We start from the raw sequence: 17,964 nt of genomic DNA, 5'->3' as shown, positions 1-17,964 counted from the left end.
TTGTTCACCATTTCATGGGCTTATTCATAATCAATTTTCTACCTTTTTGTTCTTTCTCTAATTGGCCTCAGACTTGCCAAAAAAATGGTATAAAATGGAAAGTAAATGTGCTGCTGTATATAAAAACACAAAACTTGTGGAAAGTAAATGTGCTCTGGAAAATCAACCTAGAATATTCATTTAAATAGAAATGACATGGTACTACGAGCATCAACTCAACAAAAAGTATAACAAATGAACATTGTTAATGAGTCACAACACAAAATATTTGCATACATGAATCAGCTGAGGATTGCACGTTTGAAGCAAATCTATTTATAGAAGTCTTCTAAACAGACAGGGCTTCAGGCAAATTAATAGAATTGTTTCCACAGAATTACAGATCAGCGACGTTTGGATGTGTTAACAGCCAGCCAGTCATGTGTAACTCATAGGTGTGAAACGAAGGCAAGGGCAAACATTTACATTTCAAGAAACTGCACTACCTAGACGTAAAGGAATAATTAGTATTCTCTGTTTTCAGGTTCAACTGATCCATCAAAATTACAAAGGATCTACTACAGTGAACATCAGAAAAAAAAATCTGTGAACTGAAATTGCTTGCTATTAGCTCAGCCTGATTATGCCCGGAATTTGTGACCATGAGATTCAACATACCTGCAGTTCCTTTCCTCTTACAAATTATGTGTGCTACATAGCACCTACTTTTACCAAATGAAAACAATTAATTTGGTTAAACCAAATAAAGAGCTAAAAAATCAACATCACCGTCCCAATAAAATAAAAATCAAAAAACATTTTTAGAAACAGGCAAGCTTTATTTGACTAGAGTTCCATAAATTTTCTAATTTGCAAGCTAAACAATTAGACAATGTGTTAATTAATTGGAGATTGGGTTTAAGCATTCAACTCATCCAGACAACTTTCGAACAGTTTTTCTTTTGAAAGGGCCTGACAAGAAAAATGTCTATGATACCCCTGGTTTTAAACCTGCAAATTAACTACTTCCTTTGTATAGTTTTATTTCCTGAATTATACACCTATCCACTAGTTTTCCAGCATATTTGCTGAACTTTCCTTCAAAGAATATCTTTGTGAACTACCATATCACCACATATCAGTAAAAGGTACATCAAAAACATAGCCAATTGGCTGAGTCATTAAAAACCCCATTTATTGCGGATCACTGCTTAACAAAACTATTCCAGAAAATAATTGCTTCCAAGTTATTTAATCATATTAAAGTGAGTGCCGACGGGAAGGTAAGATGGTTTTTGTTTCTCCCTGCATAAAAACTTACCCCGTGCAGCAAGCGGCCCTCTTGTTTTCAGCGGCGGGTGTGTGGAGGGAATGCGAACCAGGAAGAAACAGATAAATTTGGGCATTGGCTAAACCCGAAACACTACACGTGTAGTGTCTCCCACCCGCCCTCCTCCTCTAACCAAAAAAAGACTGTGGAGGTTCGGTAAGGTAAGGCTTTTTTAAAATTCTTCTTCTGGAAATCTAGAGTAGAGGAAATGGAAGCGAGGTCAGTTGCATGCACCTCTTGCAGGATGTGGGAGGTAAGGGTCACTGCTGGTGTCCCCTCTGATTTCACCTGCGAGAAGTGCACCCAACTCCAGCTCCTCAAAAACTGTTAAGGAACTGGAGCTGGAGCAGGATGAACTCCAGATCATTCGGGAGGCTGAGGGGGTGATAGAGAGGAGTTACAGGGAGGTGGTCACACCCAAGGTACAGGAAAAAGGTAGCTGGGTGACTGTCAGGAAGGGCAAAGGGAATAGGCAGACAGTGCAGGGACCCCCCTGTGGCCATTCCCCTCAATAATAAGTATACCATTTTGGATACTGTTGTGGGGGGCGGGAGGCGGGGGCGGAGGAAGACCTACCAGGGGAAGAATAGGACAGCAATTGTAGTGGGGGATTCAATAGTAAGAGGCACAGACAGGCCGTTCTGTGGACACGAATGAGATGAAAGGATGGTACGTTGCCTCCCGGGTGCCAGGGTCCGTGATGTCTCGGATCGTGTCTTCAAGATCCTTAAGGGGGAGGGTGAGCAACCAGCAGTCATGGTACACATCGGTACCAATGACATAGGTAGAAAAAGGACAGAGAATGTGAAAAACGAGTACAGGGAGTTAGGTTGGAAGCTGAAGTCAGGACAAACAGGGTAGTTATCTCTGGATTACTACCAGTGCCACGTGATAACGAGGTAAGAAATAGGGAGTGCAGCTAAACACGTGGCTACAGGGCTGGTGTAGGAGGGAGGGCTTCCGTTATGTGGATAATTGGAGAACATTCTGGGAAAGGTGGGACCCATACAGTAAGGACGGGTTGCACCTGAACCGGAAGGGCACAAATATCCTGGGAGGGAGGTTTGCTAGAGCTGTACAGGATGGTTTAAACTAGTTTGGCAGTGGGTGGGGAACCGGATTTATAATTCAGAGGATGAGGTATTCGGCCTTCCAACAGACACAACAGGGAGTGAGGTGGTTTATAAAGAAATGCAGTCGATAGTGCGTAATTGCGGACACCGAGATGGTTCGAGGTGTGTATACTTCAATGCTAGAAGTATCAGAAATAAAGCGGATGAACTTAGAGCATGGGTCGGTACTTGGAACTACAATGCTGTGGCCATTACAGAAACTTGGATAACTCGGAGAGGAATGGTTGTTGGAAGTTCCGGGATTTAGATGCTTTAAAAGAAATAGGGAGGGTGGAAAAAGAAGTGGGGGAGTGGTATTGCTAGTCAGGGCGAGTATAGCAGCTACTGAAAGGCAGTTTGAGAATGATATGTCTACAGAGTCAGTTTGGGTTGAGGTCAGGAACAAGAAAGGAGCAGTCACTTTACAGACCCCCTAATAGTTGCAGAGAAGTAGAGGAGTAGATTGGGAGGCAGATACTGGAAAGGTGCAGAAGTCACAGGGTTGTAGTCATGGGTGACTTCAACTTTCCAAATATTGATTGGAAACATTTTAGTTGTAATAGTTAAGGTGGAGCAGATTTTGTCCAGTGCGTTCAGGAAGGATTCCCGACAGTATGTAGATAGACGAACACGAGGAAAGGCCACTTTGGATTTGGTGTTTGGCAACGAACCAGGCCAAGTGTTAAACCTGTTGATAGGAGAGCATTTTGGCGGTAGCGATCATAACTCTTTCTTTCACGACAGTCACGGATAAGGATAGGTACATACGGCAGGGTAAAGTTTACAGTTGGGGGGGTAATTAAAATGCAGTTAGGCAAAAACTGGGTAACATAAATTGGGAACACATGCTTTCAGGGAAGACCACCACAGAAATGTAGAGATTGTTTAAGGAATGCATACTGCATGCGCTCGATACGTTTGTCCCTAGCAGGCAGAGAAGATGCGGTCGAGTGAGGGAGCCATGGTTCTCGAGAGAGGTCGAACGACTGGTTAAGAGGAAGGAGGAGGTTTATGTAAGGTTTAGGAAAAGAGGAACGGAAAAGGCTCTACAGGGATACAAGTTAGCCAGGAAGGAGCTGAAGAAAGGGCTTAGGAGAGCTATAAGGGGGCATGAGAAAACCTTGGCGGATAGGATCAAGGAAAACTCCAAGGCTTTTTACACGTATGTGCAGAAGGGAATGACCAGAGAAAGGGTAGGGCCGATCAAGGATTGTAAAGGGAATTTGTGCAGAGCCTAAAGAGATAGGAGAGGTCCTTAATGAATACTTTTCTTCAGTATTCACAACTGAGAGGGATCTAGTTGTAGAGGAGGACGTTGTGAAACAGGGAAGTAGACTAGAGGAGGTTAATGTTAGTAAAGAAGATGCGCTAGGAATTCTGAGGAAGTTGAAGATAGATAAGTCGCCCGGGCCTGATGGGATTTATCCAAGGATTCTATGGGAAGCGAGGGACGAGAACGCAGGGCCTTTGGCGATGATCTTTTCGTCCTCACTGTCCACTGGTATAGTGCCGGAAGATTGGAAAGAGGCAAACGTCATTCCCTTGTTCAAAAAAGGGAACAGGGACAACCCTGGAAATTACAGGCCGGTTAGTCTTACGTCAGTGGTGGGCAAATTACTGGTAAGGGCTCTGAGAGACAGGATTTATGATCACTTGGAAAGGCACAGTTTAATTCGTGATAGTCAGCATGGATTTGTGAGGGGTAGATCATGCCTCACAAACCTTATTGAATTCATTGAAGAGGTGACCAAACACGTGGATGAAGGTGGAGCAGTGGATGTGGTATACATGGATTTAAGTAAGGCATTTGATAAGGTTCCCCATAGTAGGCTCATGCAGAAGGTAAGGAGGCATGGGATAGGGGGGAATGTGGCAGATTGGATTCGGAATTGGCTGACCCTTAGAAGATAAAAGGGTGGTAGTGGACGGAAAATATTCAACATGGTGCTCAGTTACGACTGGTGTACCACAAGGATCTGTTCTGTGTCCTCTTCTATTTGTGATTTTTGTAAGTGATTTGGATGAAGGAGTGGAAGGGTGGATTAGCAAGTTCGCGGACTATACGAAGGTGGGTCACGTTGTGGACAGTGCGGAGGGCTGTTCTACGTTACAAAGGGACATTGATAGGATGCAGAGCTGGGCTGAGAAGTGGCAGATGGAGTTTAACCCTGAAAAGTGTGAGGTGATTCATTTTGGAAGGACAAACTTGAAAGCAGAATACAGGGTTAACGGAAAGATTCTTGGCAGTGTGGAGGAGCAGAGCAATCTTGGGGTTCATGTTCACAGTTCCCTGAGAGCTGCCACCAGGTGGGTAGAGTTGTTAAGAAGGCGTATGGTGTGTTAGCTTTCATTATTAGAGGGACTGAGTTCAAGAGCCATGAAGTTATGCTTCAACTATACAAAAGCCTGGTTTGGCCTCATCTGGAGTATTGTGTCCAATTCTGGTCACCTCATTATAGGAAAGATGTGGAAGCGTTAGAAAAGGTGCAGAGGAGATTTACCAGGATGTTGCCTGGAATGGAGGGAAGGTCTTACGAAGAAAGGTTGAGAGCGTTAGGGCTTTTCTCTTTAGAATGACGAGGGATGAGAGGTGACTTGATAGAGGTGTACAAAATGATCAGAGGTACAGATAGAGTAGACAGCCAGAGACTTTCTCCTAGGGTGGAGGTTGCCTTTACGAGGGGACATAGTTTTAAAGTGAGTGGAGGTAGATATCGGGGAGACATCAGAGGTAGGTTCTTTACTCAGAGTGGTAGGGGCGTGGAATGCACTGCTGGAGAGGGTAGTGGAGTCAGCCTCATTAGGGGCATTTAAGCAGTTATTAGATAGGCATATGGATGATAGTATAAAAGGTAGTGGTGGAGATTAGATAGATCTTAGCTTTAGGGTAAAAGTTCGGTACAACATTGTGGGCCAAAGGGCCTGTACCGTGCTGTACTGTTCTATATGATGCCCCAGATGCTTCAAATACTCAATTATATTAATATAAGCACTGCAGTGCTTATTAGTACAATATTTGAACTACTTGGGCTTGTACTACACAGCTGTATCACTCAAAATTAGGAAAACCATGAGCAGCTTTACCCAGCAACTTCTGACGTTTGGAAAATTTCAACGCAAGAAATGAATCCACGATAACATCAACTCTTCTCCTTGTACTAAAAATGCACAAGTACATGCTACATTACAGGTTTTAATTATATAAAGTCAGTTGAACAGCAGCTATGTCACTACTAAGAAACTATTCCTTCCGTGTGGCCTTATTACCAACACCAAATTATATCCCAGAAACAAGCAGCAATGAGGTCAGATTTATTGAATGTTTGACATGAACACCCAGTTTACTCAATTCAAAACTGCCTGATTTAACTAACGTGAATCAACTTTTTTTACACCTAAATTCCCAGTTTGTTATTTACATTGTTTAATTCAAATTCATTAATTTAAACACAAACAAACAATTCAATCATTAGTGGATGACATTCCAAAAAGAGTTTAATAACTATTAAACATTTTACATTTTTCTTGGGGATAAAAAGCTTTAACCAAAGGCTTCATTGCTTGGCTCAAGTCAAAAGACGTTCATTATATTGACGATTTCCCAATAAATTAGCATTAACAGGTAGGGTTTCTATTACCATTTACAGGCCAAGTTCAAATCAGCATTACTTTTAAATTTCTCAAAAAAATAGGCAATGGAAATTAAAATAAACAAACACAGTCTTGGGGACAGAAGTATTGGTTGGTACATTACCCTTTACCCCAGAGGCCTCCGTTCACAATGAGCCTGCACTAATGGGGTAAATGCCTGCCCGGGCAGTTACACAATGACAGAAATTACAGAACAGGAGAAGGCTTTCTATTCATCAGGTCCATGCTGCTGATACCTTTTTAACTCAAGCTATCTATTTAAATCCCATTTCCTTGCATTGTTCCAATGTTTTTCCACCCAATTTACTTTTACTTTTGTTGTGATAGTTATTAAATGCTTTACTGCAATGGCCAAGCAAAAAGAATTCTAACTGCATCCTTTGTTGTTCTACCCAGATTCTCAAGCTTGTATGTGTGTTACAGACCTGCTAAGGATGAAGCAATGTTGACTGTGTATCCTCAAAAGTATCCTCAGTAACCTCCCACAACTTTCACTGTATAACTGAGAAAAGCCACAAATTTGAATCTTTATAATTGCAATTCCTTGCATCATAGTAGATCTTTCAAAATACCATCAAATGGGCATTACAATTCATGAGATGCCAGATCTACACACCAAACTACAACTGTGGCCCAACCAACAGCTGTGCAAGTTAAATGTTTACTTTCTTTGATTATATCTATACATTTACATTTCTCCACATTGAACTGGATTACTGCATCTTTCCTTTCCAAATCATCCCCTGCGTTTAAGTTAGTCCTCAGGATATAACACTGATCTGTCATGCTCAATTATGTGATATAACTGAAGAGCTCGTTTGCGCCTTTAGAGGTCAACTACATTATGATGAACCTTTATGAAACTCTGGTTTGTGAATATGGGGTTCTTGTAGTGCAATGGCAGTGACCCGCAGTGACCCTACCTCTGAACTGGAAGGCCTGGGTTCAAATCCCACTTGCTTCAAGAGGTGTGTCATTACACATCTGAACAAGTTGATTAAAAATATAGGGCCCTCTTGTGGCGCAGTGGTAGTGTCCCTAACCCTGGACCAGGAAGTCCAGCAGGCCCAGCTTCAAATCCCATCTGCTCCAAAGGTATGTAATAACATCTCTGAACAGGTTAATTGGAAAATTAGGTTAATGAAAAAACAAAACAAAAATCTGGTTTAACCAGGAGTATAGTGGACATACTTTAGGGAGAGTACAGTAAAGCATCACAAGAATGGGATAAGGAACTTCAGTTACAAGGATGGACAGGTGAAATTGTTTCCCAGTTCCTCAAAGAAAGCTGAACAGAGATTTGATAGAAGTACTCAAAATCATGAAATCTCTAATCAGAGTACATAGAGATAAAGTGCTCCCATTAACAGAAGACATGAGGAACAGACTTAAGGCAATTTGCAAAAGAACAAATGATAACATGAGGAAAAGCATTTTGACAAACTAGAAGTTAGGGTCTGGAATGTATTTGCTGTGTATGTGGAGGGAGAGGGGGGGAAATAGAACAGAAGCATTCAAAATGAACTTGGAAATCACTTGAAGTGAACAAGATTGCAGGGTTACAGGGAAAGGGCAAAAACGTGGTACTGGTTAGGCTGTGCTCACAAAGAGCCAACAAGGACGCTATGGACCTCCTTCTATGCAGTAAACATTTGACAATTTGTGTGGGGCACTGTCAAAACTGATAAAGCAAAGCACATTTCTAACTCTTAAAAAACAGAAAATTAGTTAAGTTTCTCCCTTATTGTATGTCTTGACCCAAATGTGGGCGATATCAGCAAAATTCAATATTATTTCTCAGTTTGAATAATCCTTATAGATGGAAACTAGAAGTTTCAACACAAATCCCCAATATCGACTATGACCATATCCTGCAAACTAGAGTGTTTAATTGTCCTGGCTACAAAATTCTCAACCTTACAAACAGCTGAAACCACATTTCTGTTAAAGCTACATTAGCCTGCATTCTAATTGGTGTTTCTAATTCCTTGTTCATATTTAATTTATTTTGTTTCATTACAGTTGTTCTCAATTCCTCCCTCAAATGTTGTTAGGCAAATCATTCAATATTTGGGACTTTCTGTAGTGCCTAATGAGCATGGTCCTCTAGCATAACTGAACAACTTTAAAAGTTCCCAAGTCAAATATAGTTTCTATACTAAATAGTGATACCCTATGATTGGAGTTGTGTTTAATATGGTAACAAAAATACAGAATTTGCCCATTTAAACTTATGCTTTACCCTTTGCGATTCTTCAATTGATTTCACAGGAAGGAACGTGAAACAATCTTAAAAGAATCCAAATCATCAATGGTGCTGAAGTTCTTACTAGTAAACCATTTGCTTTTGAATACAAAGGAGATCTTGCAAACATTCCACATTTTAATAAAAAAACAACTGCAGATTTTCAGTTGAATGGACAGTGTAAAGGAAGCAAGCTTGAATGGTGCAAGCAGAGTAACAAATATCAAGACATCAACCAAACTTCCTAACCCAATCACAGTTTAAGGGATATTTTAATAAGAATGCAGGACTTGTAAAGCACTGAAGCATTTATAAGTAGTTCTCACCGAGGAAGTTTGGAGAGAGGTGGGAAAAGCAGATTCAGGAGGGAGGCAGACAGGAACAGGCTTTGCACTGTCATGAGAGCATTCCAGCAGTTCCGTAGCTTTCAATATGCCAGTCGAGCCCGGTAAAGTTAGATCAGAGCTCCTCGATTGGTGTACAGCTGGAAAGTGGGAGGTGATAGTGCAGAGAGAAGGAGATGCAGAGGTGTGATGGTGAGGAACAAAGTCCTGCGAATAGGACCTAAAAACCGACTTGAACTGAGAAGAGAAAAAGGAGACGTTCACATGTCAAATATAAAAATCAGTGAAGTAATTAACTTAAAAGCAATTTCTTTTCAAGAAAATTCTCTCCTCTAGCATCATTTATTAAGTCTTTCTGATGGCTTTTCTTTCTCAAGTATGATCATGAAATACTATAAACATCAAGTGCCATTTCCCCAATCCAACTGCAGAAAATTTAGACACTTATTCACTCAAACCATAGCTTGAACCAAGGTAAAATGCTGCGTTGTCAGACTACTGGTTCAGTTTCAGTGTGGAAACCATAATATTTTCCAAATTACCTATAGTCAGTTCAAGACAAGAATTATTGTTCAAATAAGACTGCTGCAGCATTCAGACAAAATTCTAAAATGTTGATTAATCTATGTTTTCTTTCATGGAAACAATTGAGAGATGCCTTTCAAACTCAGAAATCAAGCACCTACAGAAAAGATACAGGCATTCAGATTTAACAAGATCACACACTACTGCAACTATGTCATTTTTATCGTTGACTTTATGCAATGGAAGTTCTAACAGTCATAAACCTATTTACACTCCTTTAAATTCTTCCCCTATTGTCGAAGGCAGTGACAATTATTGTAGTTGGTGTCAATATATCTAGTCGGTCTCCAGATCATATTGGGTCCAGTGAAGAACCAATGGAAGGAAGCAGATGGCATTGCTGCACAGACCACAGGATTTGCAAGTAGAGAGCAATCAACCAGCCAGTTAGGTCAAATCACACTTCTTATACATTATCGCTTGACGTTTTGTTCTAAAGATAATAACCGCTTCCCACATAACTTTTAGCTTCTAAAAAGCAGAAAAATATGGTTGTTAATTCAACAAAATTGTTATTGCAAATAATTATTGATTACTTGTGTTTTGAAAGCACCAGATTAGTTCTGGAACAATCTTCACTGAACGCAATCACAAACCAAGATTATAGCCGCCTTTTGCATTTACAAATTGGCAAATCCACATACATCTCACTTATCTGCTTTTGTTACTACAAATATGGAAGCAACAAACTACTTTATAGGTGTATTATAAATGCAATGAAACAGTTCAATCTGCTTAAGAGCAATATTTTAAAAAAAGCATGGCACCTAGCAAAGTAAGGAAGGTACTAGGTTGGATGTCAAGACCATCACTATTTTCTTTTATTTTTCTCATGTAGTTTGGATCTGCGACCTGCAGAGAGAACTGAACTTTGAACAGCAGCTTGTTTTAATCAAAAAGTGAACAGAAGATTGGCATCTGCTGTTGGGAACTGGCCTGCAAAGATAATGGAACTTAATAATTGCTAAAAGAACACCGTAGACAATTTGGCACTGAGATAGAATGGTGCTCAAAAACTGAAAGCTGGTTGGTTGGCCAACTGGTCAATCAAGGGAGCTGGCCAGCCAACCATAGAGAACTTCAAAAAAGAAAGAGAAAACAAACATTGAATTAGCGCTGACTGGGCTTTTGGACAGATTTGCTTTAAAAACTACTGGACTTGGAAGTTGTGCTTTTTTTTTTGTGTGGCTGTCTCTAGTTATTCTCCAGGTATCAACTTGTTCAAAGTTTTGAGAAAAGCATCACAGGCCGTAAGGAGTAAAAGTCTCCAGGGGTCTGCAGAAACTGTTTGCATTGACTGGTAACTTTGGAATTCAAGCAAGTTATACATCCTTATGTGCCTATATTACAATCCATTGTTAAAAGGGGTTTCATGAAGGCATGGTATTCATCACGGAAATGGTTATCAAACTGGCAAATTACCATTCTTTTATTTTCTTTTTTAATGTATCTCTTAACTGTGTCTGTCACAGAGGGAGGGTTTACATTGAAATTTGATTGGGCTTAGATCATATATATCATTTAGATTGCCTTATTGTTCATCTGTGTTCTGCTAAATTTACATCATTAATAATAAACTGTTCATTTTTAGTTGTTATAAACTTGGTGTACAAGGTCTGTTATTTCTAAAGTCTGGTTAGGAACAACTAAGCAAATTTGAGGGTCACTGACTGTTTTAATTTGTTACAAATCCAGTGGTAGTGAGGCTGATTTGGTTTGGCTTGCTACCCCTGTGTTGTAACAGATGATTAAAAGCTTAGGCAAAGAAGTATGTTTTAAGGTGTATCGTAAAGAAGGAAAGTGAGTACAGTACAAAGATACAGGGAGGGAATTTTTGAGGTTGGAGCCTAGGTAATTAAAGGTATGACCACCAATAATGGAGCAACTAAAATGAAGATGCCCAGGCCAGAATGCAACAAACACACATCTTTAAAGGATGTGAAAATAAACTGAAGAGATAGGGAGGGGTGAAGCCCTGCAGGAATTTGAAAATGAAAACTTGAAAAACAATGCTTGAGGTGGCACAATGGCTCAGTGATGAGCACTGTTGCGTCAGTGCCAAGGACCTGCGTTCGATTCCATCCTTGGGTGATGATGTGTGGAGTTTGCATGGGTTTCCTACAGGCACTCCAGTTTCCTCCCACAGTCCAAAGATGTGCAGGTTAAAGTGGGTTGGCAGTGATAAATTGCCCATAGTGTCCAGGGACGTGCAGGCTTGGTGGATTAGCCGTGGGAAATGCAGGGTTACAGGGACGGGGAGGGGGTGGGTCTGCGTGGGATGCTCCTCAGAGGGTTGGTATGGACTCTATGGGCCAAATGGCCTGCTTCCACACTCTAGGAATTGTATGATCAGGAGCCAGCAGAGGTCAACAAATTAGTTCTCAATTTCTCTACATTTAAATATTTAAAATAGCATAACTGATCTTTAGGCAGCAAGGAGACAAGTGCTGAAATCTGTAAAGTGTGTAACTGCTTGGTCCTAATCTGCTGTTTTTATATTGTTTTGTTGGCAGAGGATGTGCTTAGTCATTGTTTCCACATTACATGAATAATTTTACAATAGTATGCATCTGCAGACCCAATTATTTTGTCTACAATTTAAGAATGTATGTATATTGATTTGAGCAACCAGAAGTTTTGATAACCTTGGCACTGATTTAATTGTGCACTCATCTACCATTCCACAATTTAGAAATGAACTCACTGTATAAATAGCAATTACAGTCTGCAAAATTAACTATGTAGACAAAAAAAATTAATTTATGCAGATCAGCATTTTCAAACCAGAGAAATTAAATATAATCAAATGAATGTCATAGTTCATGCCTGTGCATAACAAATCTGAAGTTTTCTTATTTATGCACAACCTACAATACAAAAAGGTTAGTGTTTTACACAACGTAAAGTCATAATGAAGCACTACTAGACTCGATAATCCAGAAATCAAACCTGCAGGATTAAAAAGTCCATATATTTATCTTTGATTAATTTACTTGTCTTCAATCTCTAGCTAGTTCAGTGGTCCCATTCGAAATTGAAAGACTTAGTGAGAAAAAGTGACATTAGTCAGACTCTCACTCCCAACCATGCACAAATTGAGCTCATCTAAAACTGTTGCCAGTATTCTAACTTGCACAAGTGCTGTTCACACATTAACCCTGTGCTAGTTAATCTACATGGACTCAAAAGTCCAGTAATTCCTTGATCTGAAAATGTTCGTACTGTAGCGTAGAGTCCGCCGTCGTTGCATTCTTCCACAGCTCTGCAACCATCTCTAGCTCTGCAGTCCAAGATGGTCAAGTCCCAAAATGCTGATGTCATGCTTATTTCCAATTTTCATCATTTCAGCATCATTAGCCGAGCCTGCAGCTGCCTAAGCCCAGAACCTTTCTGCCCTTCTCAATCCTCTTTTCCCCTCTCAAGATACTCTTTCAAACCAACCTCTCCTCAGGGGTCTCAGTGCCAAATTTTGTTTGATGTCATTGGCTTTGTGAAGCACATAAAAGATGTTTCACACGACTAAAGATGTTATATTTAGCAAACAGAAGTTGCTATTTTCTCTTATTTACACCCCCATCCTGTCCCGACCTGGCACTCAAAGATGTGCAAGTGATTATGAAAGTATTATCTTAGGAAGAGGCTGGATTTGGAGAGGTGTATTATTTCAATCACAATTTTTAAAACCATTATCATTAGATATTATTAAAACATAAACTTTAGATTAGCATTCATGTCAGTGAATGATGACATTGAAACCATAGTGAATTAAAGATCCATGTAGCTAGCTCTAAGAATGGTGAATACAACATTCAAAACATGTCCAGACGCAGGTTTAGATGTAACTATATTGCAAACTCATTGTCATAAACTGTTCTGGATGAACAATGTGTTTTGGAATGAGCATACTGAGCAAAAAGGTAAATATTATAGGATGTTAAGGGGTAACAAATTAATGCCCATTGTAGATGCTGAATCCAGTGGCTGTAAAAATGACACTTTGATGAGAATGTCAGGTCACAACAGCAATTTGATCACTGATTCTCCAAATATCTGAAACTTCCAGCTCTCCCACAATCTAAGTTTACACAAAGTTAATTGAAAATCATGAACTATTTCTTGCAGCAATGGTGACGTATAGTTTATTTTGAGCAGAACTGTCCACAAGTTTATTTGATCTGGGGATGTGCGTCAAACTTTGTATTTCTTATTGGCTGCTAGTATGGTATTTTAAATAATTTAAAACTTCTGAACATATTAGGTAAAAGAAAGATCGAATTTTAGTCAAATCAGGAAGGATTAAAATGCTGCTTCCTCTGCAATTCTATTCCAAATGTTGCTCAACAGGAAAATATATGATTTGGAAGCAAAGGATTTTCAGTTGGAATTACTAATTCCAAAGAGCACACATTTGAACTTATTCACTTGTTTGAAACTTACAAATTCAGCTATTCTTCAAATTTTAGTGTTCAGCTTTTAGCCTGTGTACTGTATATATTCCTCTGCCTGCCCTAAATTTGGTCTGCAAGTGTTTTCAGAGCACAGTACAAAATTCCAACATGAATACATCACTCTGCAGAAGCTGCCAAATGCTCTGCTAGAGTGTAAAATGGCTACATAAAAATACAGTTTATTGCATTCAAGTTACTTTTTGTTGTGCTTTACATTTTCTAATATAGGATCATCTGAATAGTTTCAAATTGGATTGTGAACTTTTCTACCCTTTATGCTTGCCATTTTTTCCTCGAGTATTGGAAAATAGCACAACCAACCAGTCACACTCACCTCTCCCAGGTGAGTGGCGTCACCAGATTCCAATCTCCAAAATTCTCCTGAACCAACTTGTCATCAAAAGATCTGCTTGTGACCACTTGTAATTATGATGTTTAACAGCTCCACCTTCTTAAATTATGCATTCTGTTCAATGTTCCAATTTAAGAAATTAAGTTTTCCGATGTTTCAAAATATTGTAGACAGTATCTGCCCACTTTAAAAGACATACAAGCAAAACAACTGACAAACTGTACAAATGCTGATGATAAATTGAACTTTAGATTGAATTATTCTCAAGATAGTAAAAGCATGCTCCTAACTTCCAAAGTTTACAAGTAGATAGAGGCAATTTGATTTGCATGACCTACTGTCTGATCTAGACACATTATTAAATGCAAAGTATGAATAAATAAGCAATTTTAAACTAATTGGGCTCTCAATATAAATGAACAAAAATGGGTAGAAAATCTTGGCTCTTAAGCTAGTAACTAAAAATAACTAACCAACCATCAGGTAAAGACTTAAACAGGCTGTACCTACTATCTGCTCTTGGCAAGCAAGTTGAGACTAATGGCCAGACAAATTAATTTGCAGTTTCTCATACACTACTTATGCCAAAGTACAATGCATTTTACAGTCCATTCAACTCATTATTATGGGTTAATCACATTAATACTACACTTAATAAAAACACAAATTCTGTATCAGAACCAGCTTTAGCTAGCAGGAAGTCAAAACAGCTCAAACCTTCTGCTCCTATTTGAAGGTACTAGCTTTTACAGTTTAATGGCTCCATGGTTTGCTTTGCTTTGCTTCAAGTAAACAGGAGGTAGACAGTTCTCTGTAATTCCTCATAGGCAGTCTTCTAATTTGAATGAGCAAAACAACTTGGGATGGTTAATCTGCACCACCTTCAAATACTGACTGCATAAACCACATTGATTAAGAGCTGGGCAACATTTATTACTTATGTTTCTCAGCTTCGAAAAGCAGAAAAAAAACTACTTCGTTTTTGGAGGGGACAGAAAAAAAAGGAAAGATGCTACAGCAACAAGGCGACAAATTCAGGATGTAATATTCCAAATTATCTCGACAAGCACCAGTGGCAAATACGTGAAAACTTAAAATAGACAACTAAATATTACATAAACTGCCTGCAATTGGCCATTCTTTTACACTGCCACACACCTTATTCTAATATTAGTACCCAAAAATTAAATTTTAAAATCCTAACCTTTTCATTACTAACATAGCAAAATGAGTCAAAAATACAGAAAGCATAATGATTAAAACATAAGTCAAATGATGCTTCAGTTATGTGAAGTAAGTATTTTCAAGAAAAAAGCTTTTCAAAAAACCTACCAATTCATAACTATTTTAGATTAAATCAGGAAGCTACAAATTAATTTATTATCTACGCCCATCCCCACTACAGTTTATGACATCATGATAATCTAAATCCAAAAAGAGTGACCAGCTTCGAGCTGCCTGCCTGACATGCCTGGAACAGCACTGGAATGTAGTCACTTGCTGGGGCAAGAGCAAAATATGAATCACACGAATAAAACTTGTTAATTATCCTTCCAACTCCAAATATGTTATTGATTCCAGTGGGCCATGACACTATGGACTGTGCTAGCAGGAATCCTTCTGATGCTGGTTGCTTAGCTTCTAATTACAATGGTATTTGGCATTTTAACATTAGGATTTCCTCTTTGCTAAAACCTTTGGGTGTGTTGTGCTGGAGGATTTTTTTTACTTCAGTTGCTTATACCACAATGTGTAAATGACAGACGTTTCAAAATGAATGCAGTCTGTACACAATATAGCTGGTGGCATAAAGAATTAATTTAAAAAATGCCCCATTTTCAGTTGCTGGTTGAAGTTGTTACCAGCTGTCGATCTAATATGAATCTAAGATTTTCACGTATACTTAATGGTCCAAGTTTTGAAGACTGTAAGACTAGTAGAGCAATTTTAACCCAACATGACAGTCTTATAACAACTATATTTAAAATTAGTGCTGAATTTTGCGTAGTCAGATAATTTAATTTCAATCTGCATTTACAGTCAGTTTCAACTACAAGTTGTTCAGATTCACAATGCTTTCGGATTAATACTTCAAATGTTTAACGCAGCATTGACTTAAGACGACAAGAAACAGAAGTAGTTCGTTCAGCACCTGGAGCCTGCTCCGCCATCCAATAGGGTCATGGCTGATCTGACATTCTTCATGTTCACTTTCCAGTGTTTCTCCATAAACCCTAGATTCCCCTACTGATCAAGAATCTATCTCATCCTTGAGTATATGGCAGGATCCTGTACCCACAGCTTTCTGTGGCAAGAGTTCAAAGACGCAACCCACAGAGAAGAAATTTCTGCTCATCTCAGTCTTAAATTGGTCTCCATTTATTCTGAGATTTTGCCCACTGGTCCTAGATTCTCCTGTGCAGAGAAACAGCTTCTTAGCACTTATGCTGTCAAGCTCCTTAAGAATTCTGTATGTTTCAATGAGATCACCACTCATTTTTCTAAATTCCGAGTTCCAACCTGTTAAATTTTTGCTCACGAGACAAACCCTCTGTACCAGGGATCATCTTAGTGAACTTTCTCTGAACTGCCTCCAACAAAATGATACATTTCCTTAAACAAGGGGATGAAAACAAATGGTGTCTCATCAACTTGCACGGCTGCAGTAAGACCTTCCACTCTTACAGACCAACTCCCTTGAAATTAAGGCCAATATTCCATTACCCTTCCTGATTATCTCCTGCACCTGTGTGCTAGCTTTGTGTTTCATAAGTATGCCCAAGTCTCTTTACGTTGTAACTTTCTGCAGTTTTTCTCTGTTTATTAGTTCTTTCCTTCTCCTTTCCGAAAGAAACTTCACATTTTTCCATGTTATACTCTATTTGCCAACTTTTTGTCTACTCACTTAATCTATAAAGTATCTCTCTATAAACTGTTTTTTACCCATTTTTTAACCTGCCCTTCCACCCATTTGTGTTGTCGACAAATTTGGCTACAGTACATTCACTTCCTCCCTCCAAGCTATTGTCACATATCGTCAACAATTGTGATCTAAACATCGATCCCTATGGAACTCCACTGGTCACAGGCTGCCACCCTGAAAAAGAATGTCTTATCCCCACTCGCTGTTTCTTGCCCATTAGCCAATTCTCTATCTATGCCAATACATTACCTCCAAAACCATGGGCTCTTATCTTGAGACCTAATCTTTTGTGTCGTACCTTGTCAAACACCTTCTGGAAGTCCAAACACATCTACTGGCTCCCCTCTATCCACTCTGGTGGAGACTTCCTCAAAAAACTCAAATTAGCCAGACATGATTTTCCGTTCATGAAACCATGCTAACACTGCTTGATTAGATTATAGACAACAAGGTGCAGGGCTGGATGAACACAGCAGGCCAAGCAGCATCATAGAAGCAGAGAGGCTGACGTTTCGGGCCTAGACCCTTCATCAGAAAAGGGGGAGGGGAAAAGGGTTCCGAAATAAATAGGGAGAGAGTGGGAGGCGGATAGAAGAGGGATAGAGGAGAGGATAGGTGGAGAGGAAACAAACAGGTCGAAGAGGCGGGGATGGAGCCAGTAAAGGTGAGTGTAGGTAGGGAGTTAGGAAGGGGATAGGTCAGTCCAGGGAGGACGGACAGGTCAAGGGGGCGGGATGAGGTTGGTCGGTAGGAGATGGAGGTGCGGCTTGAGGTGGGAGGAGGGGATAGGTGGGAGGAAGAACAGGTTAGGGAGGCAGGGACGAGCTGGACTGGTTTTGGGATGCGGTAGGGGGAGGGGAGATTTTGAAACTTGTGAAATCCACATTGATACCATTGGGCTGCAGGGTTCCCAAGCGGAATATGAGTTGCTGTTCCTGCAACCTTCGGGTGGCATCGTTGTGGCACTGCAGGAGGCCCAGGATGGACATGTCGTC

At 39.8% G+C, this 17,964-nt stretch overlaps 1 protein-coding gene across 5 annotated transcripts in view; it reads right to left on the bottom strand.

Annotated features, from left to right (window-relative positions):
* The window catches only part of LOC109935633 (rap guanine nucleotide exchange factor 1-like), a 211,055-nt gene that overhangs the window by 42,561 nt on the left and 150,530 nt on the right, over positions 1-17,964 (bottom strand). The window contains exon 11 of one of the 5 annotated variants that reach the window (XM_048613631.1): positions 8,644-8,898. The exons of the other annotated variants lie outside the window; for them this stretch is intronic. Within the exon in view, the coding sequence (XP_048469588.1) occupies positions 8,644-8,898 (255 nt within the window). The remainder of the gene's footprint in view (positions 1-8,643; positions 8,899-17,964) is intronic. 5 annotated transcript variants of the gene reach the window in all.

This window comes from Rhincodon typus, chromosome 28 (genome assembly GCF_021869965.1).
Source record: "Rhincodon typus isolate 14 chromosome 28, sRhiTyp1.1, whole genome shotgun sequence".
Classification (NCBI taxonomy): domain Eukaryota; kingdom Metazoa; phylum Chordata; class Chondrichthyes; order Orectolobiformes; family Rhincodontidae; genus Rhincodon; species Rhincodon typus.
Note: the sequence above shows the minus strand (reverse complement) of the source record. Positions and strands in the feature narration are given on the sequence as shown.